This window comes from Megascapheus bottae, chromosome X (assembly GCF_031878675.1).
Source record: "Megascapheus bottae isolate mThoBot1 chromosome X, mThoBot2.hap1, whole genome shotgun sequence".
NCBI classification, from domain to species: Eukaryota; Metazoa; Chordata; class Mammalia; order Rodentia; family Geomyidae; genus Megascapheus; species Megascapheus bottae.
In genome coordinates, this window is record NC_143547.1 from 84,186,949 (window position 1) to 84,210,953 (window position 24,005).

The window sequence follows — 24,005 nt, forward strand, 5'->3', positions numbered from 1 at the left end:
TTGAAGGCAGGAACCTTTTCAGTATTTCAAATATCACAGTGTCTACCAGATATCTACGTGTTAATAACAGCTTTTTTATAATCTTTTACCCTCAGGTAATTTTTCCTTATTATTTGCTATTTTTGCAATGTACTTAATCTGAAGTAGCAACAAGCAAAGATATATAAATGGAAAAAATTCACTACACTGTCACAGTAGGATGGCTTGCTTGGAATTTGGGTACTTACACCTTTTTATGGAGCCTGTGAGAAGAGTTATTGTCAAAAGGGACTTTGACTAGTATGTCATTTACATAAACTAACTTTAATAGAAGCAAATGAAGTAGAGGAGGGTTTTTGCATTTGATTTAAAACTCACAACATAGAAATAACAAAAAAATTACTCGAAAATAATTTTAGTAATATAGAAAGAGAAATATTTAGATATTTTAGACATTAAGATTATTTTAAGTTCTTTTTAAATATACAATAATTTTATATTTTTAAGGCAAGCTAAAAAGTCCTCTGAGTCCATCAGTACTCTATAAAAAGTCAAAAAGAAGTCAAATGTTTTAGAAGGAATTTCTCTTTGAAGAAACAATCCATTTTCTGATTCATGGCACATGGTTGAAGATATTATAAAGGGAGAGGCTACTTTTGTACACTAGTGATCAGTGAGTGAATGATAATTTTTTTCTAACTGGAAGAAAGGTCCACTGAAGTTAGATTAAAGCTCCCCTTATGGAATGTTTAGCAGGAAACTATCTATCTATCTATCTATCTATCTATCTATCTATCTATCTATCTATCATCTGTGTATCTTTGTGTCTATCGTATTTATACTATATGCTGAGTACTTTTGTGTCAGTCTGTTATAATGAATAGATGACAAGTTAGTATTAGAAATATAATTTGGATACAAATAATTCATCTAAATGCTTATACATATTTTATTTTCTTAAGTAGGCTAAAAATCTTACTTATCTTTTAAAATATTTTCTACAAGCATTATTATAACATTTGAAAAAGTAAATTCAGCACAGCCCAAGTTGAACAATTAGCTTTCCTTAAGTGATTTAGATTAATAATGCTCATTGCAATTTCTTGAGATAGGATAGTCTTTTACACTGTGAAAAAGCTCTAAGCCAATAGGTCATTTTTGTGAGTATTATTAGGTCACTTTAAAGGTATCCAACTGGGGAACAGAGCACCTCAAGGCTGTTATTATGGTGTTCCTGAGAGTCACAAATAGCTACACAGGCCTATTCACTCAAATATTCTGAAAAAGTATGTCTAAATGACCGAAACAAAATGGTTTTTGTGAGTAAGTACTTTTCCAGCATGGGTTGATTTTATTTAGAGGTCTTGTTTTTCAGGTCTTGGAAAACCTTGAAAAGCTCTTATGATTCTGGTCATTTGTGCTCAGGGTTAAATCATTGCAGGTATTATGTGCTGCTTGCCATGCCTGTCAATCAGTTGCAATCAGTAAGCATTGGTAAAGACACATTTGGTTTTTGTGATACTGGATATCAAACCCAGGGCCTTGAGTATGCTAGGAAAATGCTTTGCCAATGAAATACACATTCATCCCCTGAGAAAGCATTATTAAAAATTAAATATTTAAAAGTAAGGTTGCCATTTTAGTTTTTTCTTTGTTATCTTTGTATTTGTATTTTCTTACTTTTATTTTTTCTGACTTTATTTTTAAATAGTATTTGAAAATAAGATAAAATGTTTATTTATTTGAATTTTGAACTGTTAGAAAAAGTCTTTTGGACATGATCATTCCTGAACTACTTTGGGCCTATTGTAGAAAAATAGCATAAATTCTCCATGATGAATTTCCCTATTTATTCTTTAAATCATGCTAGATAAAAAACTTTCCATATGGTTAGGTTTCAGAAAAACTTAAGAATAATGATCAACTATCAGAACAAACTTTTGGTTTTACTTCAATGGAAAAATAGAGTAAACAGGGGGTCAACACTGACTTTTCTAGGTGAAGGCAAATGGGCTTACTGTCACTCTGTCGTCTTGTGCCCACGGTTTTACTGATGGTTAGAAGTCACAACTTGGCTCCAAAAATGTTCAGAGGCAATACTGACATACCTTCCATCTTGACGGCTGATTGTGAATCCATAATCATTGTGGTGCAAGAAACTGACATTCACGCCCACAAGAGGAGTTCCATCTATGGCCACCACTTGGCCTCGAATCACACAGGCACGCCTACAACACAAGATCAAAGGCAAATATGTATGTATGTATTCGAGTATGTAGAAACTCGAATCTAGATATCAAGTTGTAGAAACTTTGGAAAACAGTGAGGTATATATAAAGAAGCAAACAATAATTTCACTATGCTCTGTAAATTTAATAACATTTTTGGAGAGTTTTTTTCTTAACCCATCACACTTGGAATCATACTAGGTATGATTCTGAATTCTGAATTCTAAGTTCTGTATTCTGTTTTTAAGTGAACATTGAATTATCAACAATGCATAATATGAGAAAAATATTCATTCTTTTTTATTTAAAAATGTTATTATTAAGGTGATGTACTATTTCATAAGTCAAGTAATGAGTACATTTCTTTTTGGACTCCTTCCTTCACTCTCTTCCCATTTCTCCCTCCCATCCCCACCCACTAACTGTATAGTTCAATTTCAACCTAGTGTCTACTGAGCACCCCTATTGCATTTGTTCACTTTGTTTCACTTTTAAAATCCATCCTATATTTTAGAACCGTTTAGTTGTTTCTTAATATTTTTCTGCGTTTAATTTTGTATTTCCTAGGAAGACAGGCCTAGGACTATGTCTGTGATTTCGTGTGTGTGTGTGTGTGTGTGTGTGTGTGTGTGTGTGTGTGCATGCACGTATGTATAAATGCTAGTTGACAGTTTGAACTCAGCACTTTGGGTTACTGTCTCTGAGCTTTTCTTTTCCTTTCTTTCTCTCTTTCTTTCTCTCTTTCTTTCTTTCTTTCTCTCTCTCTTTCTCTCTCTCTTTCTTTCTTTCTTTCTTTCTTTCTTTCTTTCTTTCTTTCTTTCTTTCTTTCTTTCTTTCTTTCTTTCTTTCTTTCTTTCTTCCTCTCTTTCCTTCCTTCCTTCCTCCCTCCCTCCCTCTCTCCTTCCCTCTCTCCCTCCCTCTCTCCCTCCCTCTCTCCATCCCTCCTTCCCTCCCTTCCTTTTTTTTCTCTTTTTCTGTTTTGTTCAGGGCTAGTTTTCTATGATTTGGGCCACAGCTCTATTTCTGGATTTTTGGTGGTTAATTGAAGTGAACAGTCTCATGGACTTTCCAGCCCAGTATGGCTTTGAACCATGTTTCTCAGATCTCAGTTTCTTTCTTTTTTTGCCAGTCCTAGGCTTGGGTTCAGGGCCTGAGCATGGTCCTTGGGTTTTCCTCAAAGCTAGAGCTCTACCACTTGAGCCACAGCACCATTTCTGTTTTTTTTCTATGTATGTGGAACCAAGGAATCAAACTTGGGTCTTCGTGCATTCTAGGGAAGCAAGTACTCTACCACTAGGCCAAACTCTGGTCCCAGTTCTCCATTTCTTGTGTAGCTAGCATAACAGGTGTGACCCACCACACCTCGCTGAGTGTCCTAGCTGAAAAGATCCTTCTCTTCAACAAAATTAATTTTATCAGTTGATACAGATATACATTATACACAAGACTAAAATCCCTGTTGACAAGCTCAAGTTCTCTTTCCTGTTCTTCTCACAGGTGATCAGCAGTATCAATTGACTATGTACATTTTCTATGCTAAACTACTAGATTCCTTTGGAAAATAAATGAACAAAAGTGTAATGTTTAAGTTGAAGTCTGCAAAGGAAACATGATAAATCAGATTGTTATCCTAGCTTACACTTGTCTAATTAAATTTTTTTCAGGATATTTTTCTTTTAAAAATTAGTCTCAGCTGGGTGCCAGTAGCTTATGTCTGGCATGTAATCCTAGTTACTCAGGAGGCTGAATTCTGAGTATCAAGGTTCAAAGCCAGCCCAGGCACGAATGCCCGACAGCCTCTTATCTCCAATAAATCACCAGAAAACTGGAAATGCATCTGTGGCCCAAGGGGAAGAGCACTAGCCTTCAGCTGAAGAGCTCAGGGACAGTGCCCAGGCCCAGGTTCAATCCCCACAACTGCAAAAAAAATTACTCTCAGCTTTGCCAACAAGTCCTTAGGTATGGCTGTCTCTTAGGAATATAGTCAATAGAATTGTGCATTATTTTTAACTCTAGCTTGCCTGAGAAGCTGCAACAAATTCCAAAGTCTGGTTCTTAAGGACAGAGCCCTGGGCCAATTTACAAGCAGAGAACTTTTGGTGGTCTACCATTTGTAGGGCATGGAGTTCAATAAAATAATACTACCCTTGGAAGCTCTGGGCTCATTAAGGTTGAGTTCATAGGGCTAAGAAAAGTTGAACCAGCTTTTCCTAGTACATAAGTGTCACTTTTTTCTCATCCAATGTGGTTTGGGGTATTCTGGGCTGCTCAATCAGGGAATAAAAATATCATGTTATTACAAATGAGTGAAACAAAGGAGTCTATGTTTCTTTGGTTCTGGTTTACTTCACTTAAAATGATTTTTTCCCATCTTTCCATTTCCTTATGAATGGGGCAATGTCATTCTTTCTGATGGAAATCACATTTCTATTCATCTAATGAGGGGCATCTGGGTTAATTCCATATCTTAGCTATGGTAAACAATGCTGCAATGAACATAATTGTGCAGGTAACTTTAGTATGGCCTTGTTTGTGGTCATTTGGGTAAATGCCCAGAAGTGAGATTGCTGGGTTGTAGGGGACCTCTATGTTTAGTCATTTGAGGAACACCATACTGCTTTCCAGAGTGGTTGAACAAATTGACCCTCCCACCAACATTCCCTTTTGGCCACATCCCTGCCAGATTCTGTTAATAGATTTCTTGATAATGACCCTTCTTAGAACTGGGTAAAATGGACTCTCAAAGTTTTGATTTGCACTTCTTTTATGGTAGAGATGTTGAGTTTGAATGTTTTTTCATGTGCCTGGATTTTCCTAGCAGAGGATCACAATAGTTCAGTAGCTATGTATTTAGCTTATATGTACCATATAAAAAGATCCTAAGCAAAATGAACTTCAAGATGTAGAAACAGGAGGTTTTTCTTTGTGGTTGTTGCTTTTAATGTACTATGTGAAGTTATTTCTTCTTTCTTTTTGTTCCTATGGTTTATCCTCTGTTGTCACTGTGTTTAATTTTGGAACGCACTACTAAATTTTATTTCAGTCACAAGAATTGGTTCTTAGTTATGCTAACAAGATTTATTCTAATTTACTCAAAGTTTTTCCAAATTACAAGCAATTAAGTATTATACAAAGGTAAACTAATATAATTTGTTTTTACTATTTGAGTATTATGGGCTGTCAATGCAACCTTCTTCGTTCTGTGACATCAGTGGTTTTCTTGTTTCCATGTCCTGTTCCAGTTTCTGTATCACTTTGAAATCTTTATTTTTGTACTAAAACAGAAGTCATTTGAATTTTGTCAGTTTTGGATTTTGAACTAATCCTAGCAAATTTGTCCCAGGTTCTAGGACCAAGTAATGAAAATACAGAACATCTCTGGTTTCAAGAAGTAACCTTTCTGTGGCCTAGATGAGCAATCTTTTGCAAAATGTATGGAAATAAAGTAGAAATAAACTGAAAATTTACTACAAATTGCATAAATATTGCAGGGAGAGACTGAGAAGTGATTATGTTAGTGGGAGAAACCATTTTAGAAATTAATATTTACTCAATCTTTAAATGTTGTTGCCAGTTTTGGTGAGTGTGGTGGAGACTATGAGCTTACGAAGCTTCCATCAGTTAACTAGGGTAGTATTTGCAACAATGCCTTCCTAATGCTTAATAACTTTATCAGCAAGAAAATTCTGCATATTAATTTTATTTGTTTACATCAATCTGGTCATTCATTATGTCTTTTCACAGATATAGTAGGTTCAATTATTTTTGTTTTAATTTTATCCAGCCTAGTTGGCACTATCATCTCTTGCTTTATTATAAATATAGATCGGCATTTTCTTTTGCTGCACATTTATTTCCTATATGGCTTATATCCAGGATGATGAGTGACTCTCATAAAAGTCATCATTATTCTATGTATATACCTTGTATTCCCCTTTTCATTCATTCTGTATCTCATTCTGAGTAGACTTGTCTTTTGACTCCTGTTCCTTAATATTTCTCATATTTTATGAAGCACACATATTTGTGTAATAACAACTCATCAAAGTCATCATTATTCAAGACATTGTCTACCTGTTCTTCTCATTCATTTCACTTCTCATCATTCATAAATAATGCACACAGACTTGTCTTTCAATTCCCCTACCACTTTTTTTATTCCTCATATTTTATGATCCATGCCAACTTACAGCATATGATAAAGCTCCATAAAACTTATTATTCTACATTTATCAGCATTGAACTGTCTTTGTAATGTATTAGACTTTAAATGTTCTAGGATTCCCTGTATCTTGCTGCATTTGATCCCATTATTTACATACTCACTGCCATCCATTTTTCAAAAGAATAACTCTTAGCTCTTTTTATTCCTAGATTATTCGAACTTTACAAAGTACTTACTATAGTCTTTGACCAAGGCCAATTACCTTGTGTCACTATAAATTGTCTAAATTGGGGGAATGCATTGAAGTATTCATTTTAATTTGACTAACATTGTATTCCAAAATCTGCTTGTCAGACAAGTCTCCCATTTAAGAAAGAAAGCCCTTTTGAGTCTACTCCTTGCCCTAAACTGCACTCGTTTTGAGTGGTGTTTAGGAAACATTTCTATATGCTCTTGGCAAGAGTGGTATATGATGTCGCTTTATGCAAGTTCAGTGCCATTTTGTAAACTTCAGCTTGTAGATGGCACTTTAATATGTACCATTCCTTCCCCTACCTTCCACCCCGATTCACATAAACACTAAAATGAGATATTTCCACCATTTATATGACCTGTTCTGATAATCTTACTCAGGTTCAAGTTAACCTACAAATTTCATTTTTCCCAACATTAGACCTAGCTGAGTAGGGAAGTATAGATAGTACGAGGCCATCTTTGGTGTTACCCCAATTCTCTACTCTTTATATTTTCCATTATCCTTATTTCACAATCTTCCTATTTTCCATTCCAGGACTCCCAGTTTCCTTGATTTACATCTAAATTGGGCAGATCTACTTGGCCTTTCCTTGGCCTGCCTTATACAACCATTCACAACCATCTTGAGCTCTTAATATTTTATACTAATTTTCCTTTTCCTGCTACAGTCCATCTTTTCAATTTAGTAATAGAGAGAAATATTCAGAATCTTTCAAGACAGATGACAAGACCTCTGTATTTAGGCTCTCATGAAGCTGGACCTGCACCAAGAAATATCTTTTCAGTGTAATTCTCCTTTGTGTTTGTTTTCTGACTCTGTCTCTGTCTCCCTCTTCCTCCCTGCCTCCTTCCCTCCCAACCTCCTTCTTTCACTCTCCCCTTTTTGCTCTGTCCATTCCTCTCTCTCTCTCTCTTTCTCTCTCTCTCTCTCTCACACACACACACAAACACACACACACACATACACAACACAGACATACACATACACACATGCATGCACGCACACACACACACACACACACGCACACGCACACACACACACAGAGGAATGTTCTTGCTGTGTATTCTCAATGGGTTTGTTATATCCTTTTCATATTTGCCTAAGGCTCTCTTTTTTATTCAGACATGGATGGCATGCTTTACTTCCTTGAATCTTTGAAAAACAAGAAACTCCTCCTGTAGTCAGCGCAAAGTAACTCGAGCTTTGATGGGCATGTCCAATCTGACTTTAAAAACATGTATTTGGAAGATTACCCCTCACAAGTGTCTCTTTTTCTATTCCCTAGAGAATATAGGCTGTTGCCAAGCTGTCTACCTGCTGTCACTGTGCTAAAGTAGTAACCCCAAAGGAATTGCTTCTTCACTTTAACTAAATACTGAATCCACCAAGTGTTTTGAGCTTTGTCTGAACAACAGGGCATCTTGGGAGATGCAACTCAGGAAACACTTTACTGAGAGTCTTATTTGACTAACAAGCTGCTTGTTAGACAGGTCTGATGCAAAAGATCTAATTCATTTTGTATTTGCTATTTCTCATGGCGTTGTCAAAATTATTCCTCCCTTCAATCAACTCTTGGTTCTAGTCTCCTCTTCCCTTATTTATTATTCTTTTTTTCTTCTATGTCAAATCTCCAATAGTCATTCAACACCTCAGGCAACAACATTAACCTAAAGCACAAAAGTTGATTTGAAAAATAAGGATGAAAACTAAATTGCTGAAAGATGTAATTTAGTGCATTGTATTTCTGATTAAATTCTTCCCTAAGGAAAATGAGGCTCAGGGCCAGAGAAGTTATAGTTATTTGCTTTAGTTGCTAACATGAGCATAAGCAAACATTGAAGGGTATCATGCAAAATCAAAGACCTAGCCAGCAAGTGATCTAGCATGTGGGCCGGTTAATCTGTATTCTCCATTGGGAAGGAAGCACCAAGAAGACCTGGATGGAAGAGGCCACATAAATCCTTTGTTCACTAGTGTTTTAATCCTTCCCTGTAAATTACTTAATGAATTATCTCTTGGTCACATCATCAAGGGACAGAATCCTTCTGCAATAGACTGATTATTCCTCTGAGATCTTTACGTTTTATATACATCTTTTAAATTTTAATTTAAATTTATTGTCAAGGTGATGTCCAGATGGGGTACAGTTACATAGTAAGGTAATGAGTACATTTCTTGTCAAACATTGTTATCCCCTCCCTAATTTTTCCCCACTTTCCCTCCCTCCCAACCCCCTGCAAATTGTAAAGTTCATTTCTAACATTACTGTCTTTAGAGTATCACTGCTGCATTGGTTCATCCCTTGTCCTTTCTCTCACCATTTTCTTGTTCCCCTTACCTTTATCAATTCAGATATACAAGACACAGCGTACCAGAATCAAAAAGGGTGACAACAGGGGATAAACCAAAGGGGGGAAAACAAAAGAAAGAAGAAATAATGTTACATAGTATATTAAAAACAACTAAAAAAAACCTCCTGTTTCTATAACTTGGAATTTATTTCATCTTTTATTGTCATGTGTACATAGCTATTGAGCTCTAAGACATAGCTAGCAAGATAAATAAAAAGTCCATAGATTGGGAGATCTTCACCAGCCATGCAACAGACAAAGGCCTCATACCTAAAATATACATAAGAACACAAAAATTAACACCCCCCAAAAACCCAAATCTTCAAAGTAAAAACTACCCCATTAAAAGGTGGGCTAACAATGCAAAGAAAGACTTCTCTGAAGAGGAAATAAGAATGGCCAATAGACACATAAAGAAATACTCAGTATCTCTGGCCGTGAAAGAACTGCAAATGAGAACAACTTTGAGATTTCACCTTACCCCAGTTAGAATGGCTATTGTCAAGAAATGTAATAACAACAGATGTTGGTGGGGATGTGGCCAAAAGGGAACACTAACTACTACACTGTTGGTGGGAGTGTAAACTTTTTCAACCATTCTGGAAAGCAGTAAGGAGGTTCTTCAAAAGATCAAACATAGAGGTCCTCCCCTATGACCCAGCAATTTCACTTCTGTGCATTTACTCAAATGACCACAAACAAGGCTATACTAATGGTCATTGCAGCATTATTTACTATAGCTAAGACATGGTAAGATGCCCCTCAGTAGATGAATGGATCAAGAAAAGGTGATACATATAATATATATATATATATATCATATAATGGAATTCTATGCTTCCGTTAGAAAGAATGATACCGCCCCATTTATAAGAAAATGGAAAGACTTGGAAAAAAATCACATTAGATGAAGAAAGCCATAACCAAATTTTTAAAAAATGATAGACTTCATTGTTCCCTCATTTGTAATAATTAGTATATCTAGGATAGTGTCGATGGGTTGATCATATACTGAATCCCATAATAGGCAAGAATGTCAATTGTGGTAAAGCATTGCTACTTCTAGGGGCCTAGTGTGAATGAAAATACATCAAAATACTTGCAATAAAGATGTATATCATTCATTGCCATCATAGAATTAATAAAATGGTCTTTTGTTATGGGCCCTCACTCTTGTCTGGCAATTTTTTCTCATACGCTCAGTAATTTTCAGACTTTATGGTGCACCACAATCCACCATGTTCAATGTCAATATCCATGCTCAGAGTTTCTAGCTTTGTCAGTCTGGTGTGGAGTCAAAGAATTTGCATTTCTAAGAAATTCCTAAATATTGTTGGTCCTGCTGATCTAAAGGCCAGACTTTGAGAACTGTTCCTTTAGTGAAAGTAAGACAAAAGCATAATCAGACAATTAAGCTGTATGAACCCCTGGAGAAGGAGGCAGGCAGCACAAATCACATAAAGACAAATAATTTAACAAAGGGTTCACAAATGTACCATGGTGAAATTTGCGACATGAATTTTTACTCTTCCACATCAACTAGTGAAGAAAGGTTGGCAACAAGTGTCATTTGGAGAGTCATTTTGAAACTGTCATGACAAAGTGGGGGGTGAACTATAAAATGAACTATGGAGTCTCTTCAAATCCAAATATTATAAAATGGAAATTGGTTTTAACCCAATTTATCTTTCCCAAATAAGTGTCAACTTCTCTTTACTCCAATTATTCTCATTATACAGTGCTTGGACCTTTGTTACTGCACTTGTCATATGGTCTTGCCTGTCTTGGATGACAGTTACAGATTTGTCCTTCCCATTATATAGTCACTTTAGGACAAGAACTTTGTGATTTCTCTCTGTGTGTCCTTCCACGTGCGTAGAGCACACAACATGTGTTTAAAAAGAAGTAACAGAATTTTAACTTAAATGTTCTTATATAAAGTTGCAGGGTACATGCAACCTATCCTTTTTTTATAATTTTTTATTGTAATTAATAAAAGGGTTACATGATATTTGCCAGATAGAAGGTGCATTAATTCACATACATTGATACCCTTTCACATGTCTTGGTACCCATCACCCTCCCCCCCACCACCCACCCCCCGTCTTGGTTTTCCCCCCTTCCCTATCAAATTTCAAATAACCAAATACAAATAAATTCAATATATCAGATAAAAAAGTGAGATACTGTAACAACATGAGATACCCAAGAGACAGCAAAGGAGATGAAAGATAACATAGTACATTAAGGACAACAATCATTCATTATATGGCTTTTGTTTCAGTATCCTGGCGGTCCTTTCAATTAGCTTCATACTATATGGCCTTATATATCAAGGTTTTGCTCTTTTGCAGATCTCTGCTAGTAGAGCTCAAGGTTTCTACTGGTTATGACAAATGAGGGAAACCATTGAGCCTAAGTTCCTTTGAGTCTGGGTTACTTCATTTAAAATGATTTTTTCTAAGTCTTTCCATTTCCTAAAAAATGAGTCAATGTCATTTTTTCTGACAGCAGCATAGAATTCCATTGTGTACAAATACCACAACTTGTTGATCCACTCATCAACTGAGGGACATCTAGGTTGGTTCCATATCTTTGCTATGGTGAATAGTGCTGCAATGAACATTGTTGTGCTAGTGGATTTAGTATGCCCTTGTTTCTGGATGGTTGGGTAAATGCCAAGTAGTGGAATTGCTGGGTCATAGGGGAGTTCTATGTTTAGCCTTTTGAGGCACTGCCACACTGTTTTCCATAGTGGTTGAACGAGTTTGCACTCCCACCAACAGTGTAGTAGTGATCCCTCCTGGCCACATCCCCTCCAGCATCTGTTATTATTCGTTTTCCTGATCCTGGCCATTCTAACTGGAGTGAGATGGAATTTTAGAGTTGTTTTGATTTGCATTTCTTTTATGACCAGAGATGTTGAGCATTTCTTCATGTGTCTATAGGCCATTTTTGTTTCTTCTTCAGAGAAGATTCTCTTTACGTCTTTGGCCCATTTTTTAATGGGATGGTTGTTACTTTGGAGATTAGTTTTTGGAGTGATTCAATTTTTTGAGTTGTTGATATATTTTAGATATGAGGCCTTTGTCCGTTGTTTGGTTGGTGAAGATCTTCTCCCACTCTGTAGGCTTCCTAATTAATTTACTAGCTATGTCCTTTGCCATACAAAAGCTCTGCAGTTTAATGCAGTCCCACTTATCCAGCCTTTCTCTGATTTGTTGTGATTCTTGGTCCTTACTAAGAAAGTTTCGACCTGTGCCAAGGAGGACTAGTGTATCTCCTATTCCTTCTTGTAAAGTTTTCAGTGTGTCAGCTTTTACCTCTAGGTCTTTGATCCATTTGGAGTTAATTCTAGTGCAGGGTGACAAAGAAGGATCCAACTTTAGTTTTCTGCAGGTGCTTAACCAGTTCTGCCAGCACAACTTGTTGAAGAGGCTGTCTTTCTTCTATTCTATTTTTTTGGCTCCCTTGTCAAAGATTAGGTGGCCATAGGTCTGTGGTTTAATATCTGGGTCCTCAGTTCCATTCCATTGGTCTTCAGGCCTGTTCTTGTGCCAGTACCAAGCTGTTTTGAGAATTATAGCCATGTAATAGAGTCTAAAGTTTGGAATTGAAATTCCTCCAGCGCAGTTCTTTCTGCTAAGAAGTGTTTTTGCTATACGGGGTCTTTTATTATTCCATATGAAAGTTTGAATTGTGGCACTGCTTCAGTGACAGATGCCTTGTGGTTAAGTTTTGAGAAGCTGATATTCTGGACTATGTACTATAACATTCTCATCATGAATGTTTTGCCTGATAATTGACTACTTCAGAGAATTAAATAGTAGTGTATAATTGGACAGCTGGAATGAATGGTCCTCAAATGCTTAATTTATGAATATTAGCCTTATTATTCTTTTATATATGATCATATAGTTGTCACTTGATATGCCATAATTTAAGTGCATTAGAGGTTTCTATTATCCATATTTTTAGGTTGGGGGCTTAAATAGAAGATATGTTGTTTATGATATACATTATCTAAAGCTGATATAGCACTGTGGAAACACTAAATGGTCTAACATAAACCCATTTTCATGTGCAAAAAATGTGAATGAATTAAATGTTCATGTGGAAACCCAAAAAATATCATTAGTTTTTACTTAAATATAAAGGGCTTATTGAATCCCACTCCAATGACCACCAGAACAGACAAGTAACACCTACCAACTAGGTAATGTTAAAAGCAGCTGGGAGCATTACACATCAACATTCTCAAGCTCTGGGAAAGGTGGTGCTACTGAAAATGCAGATAGCTTTTTAAGCAGAATTATTTTCCTCATGGCTAGTGATGTTTCACGTAAAACAAAATGGGGGCACTCACCCTGAGGTAGGGTGGCTATTTTCCCATCTGCCCTGGTAATTGCTTGTCAAAAGTAGGTTTGCTTTGAATGCCTGAGATCCCCAAAGTAATGGGAAAAAGATCAACTGTTTTGAAGCAATAAGAACACTGATGACACAGTCACATTTTCAGGCCTGTGTAAGTGCCAGTTTGCTTCATTTAGGCACATGATTATTTTTGTCCAGAATTTGAATCCTGAAATATTTGTCCTGTAAGCCCTTGCAACTCTTGAATAGGCTGGTCTTATTTTTCCCCTGTTTGTTTGCAGTTTTGCTTGTTCTACACATTACTCAAATGGTTTATCTTTGTAATCAGCCTTATGGGGTTTTGTTAACCTCATTAACCTCCCCTCCTACTTCTCTGTGCATCTACTTTTCAAATAATGGATAGTCATTAAATATAGGGCAGGTCCTTCTTGTTCATGATCTCTTGGGCATGAATTACTCTTCTTGATGCAGGGAGAATGTGGTTTAGCTATAACCGTCATTGTGTTCAAGCCTTGTCTTACAAATAATCACTGCTCTGAATTTTCCTAAAAATCAGAATTATTCTCAACTTCATTTGCTAATTTTGTAAAGTGCAAATAATATCTCTTTCATGTCCTCTCTCTTATCAGCTTGAAACTATTTCATAATAATAAAATTACCCAGTAAAATGACCACAGTTTGAACTGGACTCTAAAATTATTAAATATAGATTTTGTGTAAATAAAACACTATACAGATCATTATGAGCTAAATACTATGCCAGACATTCTTCATTTCATTTCACTTAATATCCATATAACCATGAGTAGGTACAACTATTAGATACACTTGTAAATTGAAGAAACTAGATTTACAATAAAAAATAAAACTAGGTCAAGATAACACAGCTAATAAATGTTAGACCAGTGGTGATCTCTTGATACAGATTCTAAAGAACCTGACTAGAAGGACCAGGAGTTCGGCCTAGTGGTAGATTGCTTGCCTAGGATATACAAAGACCCAGGTTTGAGTCCTCCATACCACATACAGAGAAAAAGCTGGAAGTGCTGCTGTGGCTCAAGTGGTAGAGTTCTGTCTTTGCGAAAGCACAAGGACAGTACCCAGGCCCTGAGTTCAAGCCCTAGCACTGACAAAAAGAAAAGAAGAAGAAGAAAAAGAACCTCAGTAGCACTGCAACTTAGACTTACAAATAGAAAAGCTCACCTACTACTCTTGTCCTACCTGTAGTAAATATTCTCCTCTATAAATCAACCAGAGTTAACTGCTGAGCACTTTCTGTGAGTAGCTGTGTGCTGCAGATGAGCTAGAAAAAGTTCTTTCTCAAGTTTCACTCAAACTTACATTAATGCTATCCTCCTTCGGGACAAAATAAGCTGCTTGAACCTGCTAGAAAGTCACTGTAAGCATATAATATGGTTGATTTAAGCCTTTTGATTGTTGATTCAAATTGAGCAGTAAGTAGGATTGATAACATATTAGAAAATACCTACTCATGCTGAGATAAGTTGTAGATAGCTAATTATAATTGCTAAGCATTTCAGAACATCTGAGTTTTAAAATATCATAAATAATCAATTGAATAACCTTTTGAAGATTTATTCTCTGATTTCTTTCATTCTGCTTTGCCCAAGAGCATTTGCAAAGAAGTTAAAGTCACACATTCCTTCTGTTCCTTAGGTGTTGACTGATGATTTCAAAAGCTAGTCAGCACTATAAATCTGGAAATCATCAGCACTTTGTAATTTTTTAAATGTGTCTTGAACATGCATTTCCTGAATTTTAGGATGAGCCCAAATAGTTGTCTGAAAATCAGAAGGTTCTGTCTTCACACATGAAACACCTTTCACAAAAATGAAATCAAAGTGCTTTATTAGCAACTATCAATAACCTTACTTCCGACTTAGGACAATAACTGAAGAGGTGATACATGAATGAAGCTGCTCAGAAACAGCAAGAAGTAAAGACAGATGGAACTACAAGAAACCATGGCCAAGTCATACTCGGAAAGCTTTCGCAATAATGGACCCAACATGTGCATGTGCAGTGACTCTTTTTGGAAAGAAAGGTGGGCACAGGGTAGATTTGAAGATTCTGGCACCTGATGAAGGGTTTCCCCAGTCATTAGTCTATTGAGTATATTTAGCTGGTATAATACATGCTATTCTTAGATTAAAAATACAAACAGTTTACAATTATCAAATAAAAGACTACTTTAACAAAGAGATTCATAAAAAATTAAACACAAAGTATATGAATTCAAATTTGTGCCTAAACAAAACTACAAATGATTATAGGCCTTTTGGGGGTTACTTGTAGGTATGTAAAACTATGTTAATTTTATGAGTGCTTGAATATTTTAAATAATATTGTATTAAATTTACTTGATAGTAGCCATTGAACTCATATCCTTGAGCTTGTTAGGTAAGTACTTAAAGTAGGTAAACTTCTAGCCCTTTTATTTTTATTTTGTTTTTGAGACAGGGTTGAGTTAACATTGCACAAGCTAGCCTTGAACCCAGGATTCTCTAGCTCTACTTCCTGAGAAGCTATAACTACAGGTATATACTACCATACCCCTGTATTTCCTTTGAATATTCAAAATACAGGTTTATATATATATATATATATATTTAGAACTGTAAATCAGTATTTACTAAGTATTCCATTTCTTCTAGGTTCAACTAATTGATAAACATCTACTATTTCTCCCCTTTTATGAATAACTGATCTAGGACTTCTTGTCATTTTTATGTCTAGAGTCTATTGTTCAGTTTGTCTCAGGTGTTCATGTTACCTCAATACACTTTTAGAGCCCAGGGACACATACAACTTATCAGTAAAACCTAGTACATAACTTATAGGTTGTAATTTCTTGAGAAATATTTGTTTTTATCTTTTCATTGCCTTAACGTCACAGGGTTGTAATTCAATGGGTTTATAAAAATCAATGCGCGGTTCAGCTTATATGGAAATCTTTTGATAAGAGTTCAGATATATTCATGTTCCAATAATCTAGCATATAAATGGATTTGATGAGGACTCTCCTCTAATGTTACCTCATCACAGAAGCTTTGCTGGGCCAGCCCATATGAAATAAATGTCCATGTTCGGTCCCTATTCCTTCTTTATCTCTTTCATCAGTATTCCTCCCTTGCTCACATTTACCTTCCTTTCTTACTTTGTGTATCTTACTGTGCTGAGCAGATAGCTCCTGTAGCCTTCAGCCTAGGACAGTGCCTACTACTGAATGAAGACATGAACCATGTGTGCATTGCAATGATTATAAATCTCAGGAATGAATTGGTTATCCAGTTTACCAAATATGACTTCATTTGAAAGAAACTGTAGGATCTACCATGGAATGATTCCAAAGTGTAACTAACAGCGTTATAAAGATTGTGGTAAATGGAACTTTTAAAAGATTTTTAAAAATTGCTTAATCACAAACACTTTAATTTGTAGAAAAAAATATAACACTAAATGTCAAAGGATAGACTTCATGCAAATGGCTAAGCACTTCTTTATCCAGATAAGCTTTGTGTTAATTTATTTCTTATTTTAACAAGTCATCAATAGTCTCCTGTGTGTGTCAATTTTAGAAGCTCTTTGTGTTCATCTGAATCAATTAGTCTCATCTCAAGGGTTATTGCTGAAAACTTCCAGGTCAGTTTTATTTCTGTAATTGTTTAATGACTTAGTCTGTTCTGCTGAAATACCTCTTGTTTGACATCTAATTTAAGTTACACATTTGCCCCATCAAATTGGTTGAATTTGAGACTCTTGAATTAATAGAACTCCAAACTCCATTAGGAACCTGATGTTCCATGAGGATGTGAACTTACTCCAATTAAAAATATTTATGTGTTTATTTGATGCAGGGCTTACCTTTGATTTTTAAGCTAATATTTCATATTTGTATGCATTATGATATATAGCATGATAATTTGATATTACAGAATGTATAATAATTAAATGTACATATTGGACTATACAGTCACTAGAATGTAAAATCTGTGATGAGGTGGACTCATGTTTATGTTTATATTTGTCCATACAATTCTTGGTGTACAGTGGGTAAACAAGAAATATTTTTTGAACTAATGAATGAATAGATCTCTCTTTAAAATATGAACCAGTAATGCCAGGCGTGGTGACTCACACCTGTAATCCTAGGTACTCAAGAGGCTGAGATCTGAGGATCAAGATTCAAAGCCAGCTTTGAAATAAAATTTCTTTGCTACAAGTGAAAAAGAAGGCTCAACCAAAGTTGATGCAGGCTTAGACTAGAGTAATTGCAGTGAAAGTTGGAATCTAACTAGGATGTGAATTTGAAGAAAAAGGCTCTGAGTTACTGGGACAATGGGGCTCTGAACAACAGATGAGATGCAGTTTTCTCCTGATTCATATATCATTAGCATTAATATGATTTAAGATGCTATTTGACTCGTTACTTCAAAATACTTCTAGGATTTCTGCATTTCCTTGAAGAATTTTATTCTCCATATCTATTTCACTTAAACCTACTTTTCTCTGCTGTTGATGGAATGTTGGTTAACAGCAGAATATCCACCTATGCTTGATACCACAAATGAATTCTAACAAACCCAAGTCTGGTTACCACACTGGTCAGAAGCTTAAGTTGCCAACAGAAGGGTTTTATATGGAAAGAAAGATTCCTAGCTCCTGTTCATCTATTTTATCCACCAGCTATTTAATTCATTTAAGTTGAGACCAGACATTTCAGAACAGAGATATGCCATCTTGGATATTGTGTCTGAATTTCTAATGCAAACAATCATGATATATAATAAAAACAAATTATTTTGGTCCACTACTTGAAGTAGTTTGCCATATAACAATGGATATTAAAAACAATGATAAAACAAATCAGACTTGGTGAATGTCTTCACAGAATCTAAGAAGAAGCCTCCAGAGTAATTCAAAGCAAGCAATGTACAACATCTTTACAATATCTCAGTGTAAACCAGGGAAGTGAAATTCAGCAATGCCACAGAAAGTTAGAAGTAAAGGAAATCTATCATCTTGTCATGTTGTTAATGCTGTATTAAATTTGGTTCCACTTCTAGAACTTTTTAAACTAAGACATTTCACTAGTTGTGGGTAGAAGGCATCATGATTGAACTCACTCAGAAGCACTGTAGTGAAATTTTAGATCTTTAAATTATTATTATTGTTTTTGTCAGTCAGAGGGATTGAACTCTGAGTCTGGGCACTATCCCTGAGCAATTTAGCTTCAGGTTACCACCCTACCATTTGGAGCCACAGTGCCACTTCTGGTTTTGTGGTGGTTAATTAGAGATAAAAATCTCATGAATTTTGATGCCCACAGTAGCTTTGAACTATGATCCTCAGATCTCAGCCTCCTTAATACCTAGGATCACAGGCCCTGCTAGATCTTTAAATTGTTATTAAGAGTTACTCTAGTTTTGGGTCATTTGAGTAAATGCCCAGGAGTAAGATTTCTGGGCCATAGGGGAGCTTTTTTGTTTATTCTTTTACCCAAATTTCCACTTAGAGGACCAACTAAAGCTACTCGCATAATCATGTTCATTGTGGCATTATTTACAATAGCTAAGATATGGAACCAACCCAGATGACCCAGAGTAGATGGATGGATCAAGAAAATATGACATATGTATACACACACACAAATATATATATATGTATGTATATATATGCAATGGAATTCTATGCTTCCATTACAAAGAATGACATCAACCCATTCATAAGGCAATATTTCTATTGGGAGAAAATCATATTAGGTCAGACTCCATTGTTTCCCTCATTTGTAATAATTATTGTATGTCTAGTATAGTCCTAACACAGGGTCATAATAGCTCCATAGCCATGTAGACATGACCATTTAGGATGATGCTAATTGGAGTGAATTCCAAGATATGGAAAGAAGATGGGGTTTTTTTTGGTGGACTGTTTGCACTTATTTCTTTGTTCTTTTGCTGTTTTCCTCTGGTTTATTCCCAGAGGTAACCATTTTTTTTATTTCAGTAACTATTGTCTTGTATTTCAGTTTATCTGATTTGTGGAAGGGAAGGAAAGCCACAGAATCACTGAGACAGAGGGTGAACCAATGTAACTGCTGATACTCACTAAACACCATGTTGGAAATGAACTTTACAACTTGTTGGGGGGGAAGAGGAGATGTGGGGAGGGAAAGCAGGAGAAACGAAGGGTAGGGGTAGGGAATACTGTTTGAAAAGAAATGTATATAACTTTTGACCCTTTGTACATCACCTTTATAATAAAAATATTGAGAAATAAAAAATAACTTACTCTAACTTGTAATAATAACCAAATGTTTGTCAACATATGCATATTTTCTAATAAAATCTGGATTTTTGTTACCATGATGGGATCTGGATTATCTGTTATCATGTTTCATAAAATATAAGATGCCATAATTTCAGAACCTCTATGTCTGGAGGTCTTAATTAGTCTAGATTGTCAAGGAGTGTTTATTAACTTATTTATGGAGGATGTACAGGTATTCAGTAAAACTACTGTTCTATTAATGTGATTTCTATTTCTTTTACAGTCATCTTTTCTCACTTTTTATACCAACATAATAAAGTTAGGAAAATGATAAGAGGTTTGAGAAAAGGCCCTCAGAGAAAGGGATCTTCACATACACACACACACACACACACACACACACACACACACACACACACACACACACACACACACATTCTTTTCAAGGAAAGCTATAGAAATTATACAGAGAAAAGTTTACAAATATAAATTCCAGCAGGGCCACCCATAACATTAAAAGTAATCCACTTGTAAGGGAAGCAATGAATGGTGTGTAAAAGGGATATAATATGTCCCATTGGAGGAGAAGATGTTCCCTTAGCTCCATAACTTTTTCCCCACATATTTTTATTGTAATTAATAGAAGGGTTACATTATATTCACCAGATAGAAGGTGCATTACTTCACATACTTCCATACCCTTTCTAGCTCCATACCTTTTATGTAATATTTATGGATCAGGGTTTCCAAGCTTTACAGGTATTTACAGAAGGAAAATAACTGAATGTTTTATGTCAGATCTTCTAATTTCTAAACGTCAGAGCAACCAAAATGCACCTGTGGGCTCGTTTTAAGCAAACTATGATAATAGACACTTGACATGGATTGATGTAGAGGTCAGCCTTTGATGATTACAAAATAGGCAAATGAGTTTGGTCAGACCTTACTGTAAGCAGTTGTACTAGCCCTGGAAGAATTTTTTTCAAATGCGCATCTCCATTAGTGTTGGTAAGTGAAAACTCTGGCTTTGAAAATTACTGCTGTCATTTAGGTTAATGTACTCTTGTTTTTACATATTTATAAAAATCTTCTACATTATTAATAGTGATTAAATGCTTAGACACTGCCGATCAATAATGCCTCTGTTCACCTATTTACATTATGAAAAAGTAATGTCATTCAGGGCATGGGGAATATGTGGTTTACTTTATAGTTATGTTTTCAATAGATTGAAGAAAAGAAGAAACTTATTCTACAGGGTAAACTGTTCGACAAAACAGTTAGCTGATTTTGATACAGCCTTCTCTGTGGTCAAGTTAAATGTCCACACTGATGTTATACCATCATAGGGCACAGTAAGTAACTGTCACATGTGCTGCCACATACCATCACAGTAAACTCAGAACAGGAATGTCTAGTCTCCCTTGGATGCACAAGAAGAACCATTATTTAGTCATGCGTGTTATTGTAACATTTGGTCACTTGTATATCACTGTCTTTAGTACCCAAGCTGTCTGATTGTGGCAATGCTCAAGATCAAGTCTATTGTGTGGACCACACTATGGCAGTAGGTAAATAAGACTCTTAGTGATTCTATACCTGCCTTTCCACCTCTCAAGTATACAGCAAAACCAAGTGGTTTGTCTGATTATGACACACAGGTGTCCTTGATCTGTCTGGAGAGAGCAGCTCCATAGTTAGGGATGTGTGAGAGCCATAGTAGCCAGTGTCTTAGAAATAATTCTTAAGCAATGAGCCTTTCAATAGGAGTCTGCCTGGTTTTAAATTCTGTCTCTGACATACAATCATGGAGACCTGAAGGATTTCATATCTAAGTTCTTGACTCCTCATCTGAAAAATGAAGTTAGTAACTATTTGTATCACGCAGTTGTGTGAGCACTAAGTTAAATATTGCCCATGAGACCTTAGGGTGAGAGCTTGGGATGTGGCTTAGTAGTAGAGTCCTTGCCTAGCTTGCATGAAGCCCTGGGTTCCATTCCTCAGTTACACCCAAATAGAAAAAAGCCAGAAGAGGGGTGTGGCTCAATTGGTAGAGTGCTAGCCTTGAGCAAAAGAAACTCAAGGACATGCCCAGGCCCTGAGTTCAAGCCCCAGGACTGGAAAAAAAAAAGCTTAGGGTGAAATTTGATATGTGACAGGTGGACAATAACAATTTATATACAGCAAAACATTTGCTTTTGTCATTTGCTTGTGCTCTACAAAGAAGCAGCAGGTAAGCCATGAGCACCACTTCCAAGTTTGTAAATGATGTCATCGTAAAATATTAAACTGAACTGGAGGGTTTTTTTTTTAATCACTTGGTTTCCAACTTTTTTATGCTGGCCCAGATGCTATTTATCTAGGATAAATTTGGTTTATGTCACCAGACTGATTGAAGGACAAGCTGAAATGGGGCAGTGGTGGCATAATGGAACAGTTAAAGAAATGCGTGTTACAATGGACATTTGCTCTGTGTGTGTGTGTGTGTGTGTGTGTGTGTGTGTGTGTGTGTGTGTGTGTGTGTGATTTGGGTCACATTATTTAGTCTCTCTGAACCTCAGTTTCCTCATATATAAAATATATCTAAAACAATTACCTACTTGAAAGGGATGCTGTGAGGACACAATGGAATACTATATGATTGCTTTGCAAAGTAAATGGCACAATATAGATGTAAGAGGTTGTAGCTATTATTATTTATATATGTGATCAGAACTGGACTTATTTTGCCCAAGGATAGCACAAGAAAAAATCCTTTTTAGAGAAAATATTGTTAGATTGCTTGTCTTTAGTGACTTTCCTTAGAAAAGGTTTGCACCTTTTTTTTTTTAACAGAATGGACTGTAATAGCTGAGACCCCTGGATGGAGACCCATAGCCCTGAATTTAAATGTGACTTACAGAGCCAAATGATAACTTGGAGCATTTTACAAAAGAATGGGAAAACTCAATCAAACCAGGAGGAGGTGAAGGGCATTACCCACCACAAGTAATAGGTTTGTTCATTTTGTAAGCGGCGGCAAGTGCTGCTGAAGCATGAAGTTGAACCACAGGGGTTTAAGTTGGTCCTGACTTTTCCAAGTTTATTGCTTAAATGCCATGCTCTGGGTCACAATGACTTGTCTTCTGCCTCTTTCAGGTCCTGACTTTTTCCCCTTATTTGAGTTCAGTATGTCATTCATCACATCTTTATGTCACAGAGATTATTGTTTGTTCTCTCTCTTCTCTCTGTTATCTGTATGACTCCCCCTTTCTTTCTCTTTATCTATTGCTTTCCCCTCTCCTCCTCCATCTAGAACCCTTAGTCTTCTGCCTTGCTCTTTCTCTGTGTGACTAAATTCTCCATTAATGGGAATAATGAGTATGTTTTATTCTCCTTTTGCCAGTCCTGGCTTGAACTCAGTGCCTGAGCACTGTCCTTGGGCTTTCTCAAGGCTACAGCTCTACCACTTGAGCAACAGCACCACTTTTTCTATATATGTGGTATCCAGGAATCGAACCTAGGTCTTCATGCATGCTAGGCAAGCACTGTAACACTAGGCCAAATTCCTGGACCCTATGTTTTATTCTTTTGGGTCCTCTGGCATACAGTACATTTCCTGTATCTAAATAATTATGTACATACATCCCATCCAAAAGTAACCTAAGAGTTATTGGAGCTGGAGAAACTTTTCAAAGTGGGGATCATTGATTCTTTTAAAAGAAGGCAAACTTTGACTAGATTCCCTGAAAGAAAAGTCTGTTCTTCTGATATATATATATATATATATATATGTATATATATATGTTATTGACATTTGTCTTTAGGGTCCTGTAAGATCATAAATGGATAGAAATAAAAATAATGAACTATTTCTTTTTGATAAGAGTTCCAGTATATAATTGAAGAGAAAGCAGTTGAGTAAAAATTTAATACATTTTCTTTCTTGTTGTGTAAAAAGTTTTTTGTCAGTTTTGGGGCTTAAACTCTGGGCCTGGGTGCTGTTCCTGAACTTTTTAGCTCAAGGCTACCACCCTACCCCTTGAGCAACAGCACCACTTCCAGTTTTCTGGTGGTTAATTGGAGATAAGAGTCTCATGATCTTTCCTGCCTGGGCTGACTTTGAATCTCGATCCTCAGATCTCATCCTTCTGAGTAGCTAGGATTATAGGCATGAGACACAATGCCCAGCACTGTATACAAGTTTTACCTATAATTTTCACTGATACCAACGTAAAGTCTTGACCTACAAAGATCAAGGTCAAGAATTATGTACCTACCAGGTTACAACTGGTAGGATATAGACAGAAGCTTCTAAGCAGATATTTTGAAGCTGTGAAAGAAATTCCTATTCACAATTGTCCAGGAAACTGGTGGAATAATTT

General features: G+C 36.0%; 1 protein-coding gene across 1 annotated transcript in view; it reads right to left on the reverse strand.

The window, feature by feature from the left end:
- The window catches only part of Tenm1 (teneurin transmembrane protein 1), a 336,137-nt gene that overhangs the window by 142,620 nt on the left and 169,512 nt on the right, over positions 1-24,005 (reverse strand). Inside the window, exon 13 of the mRNA XM_090327164.1 lies at positions 2,088-2,207. Within this exon, the coding sequence (XP_090183290.1) occupies positions 2,088-2,207 (120 nt within the window). The remainder of the gene's footprint in view (positions 1-2,087; positions 2,208-24,005) is intronic.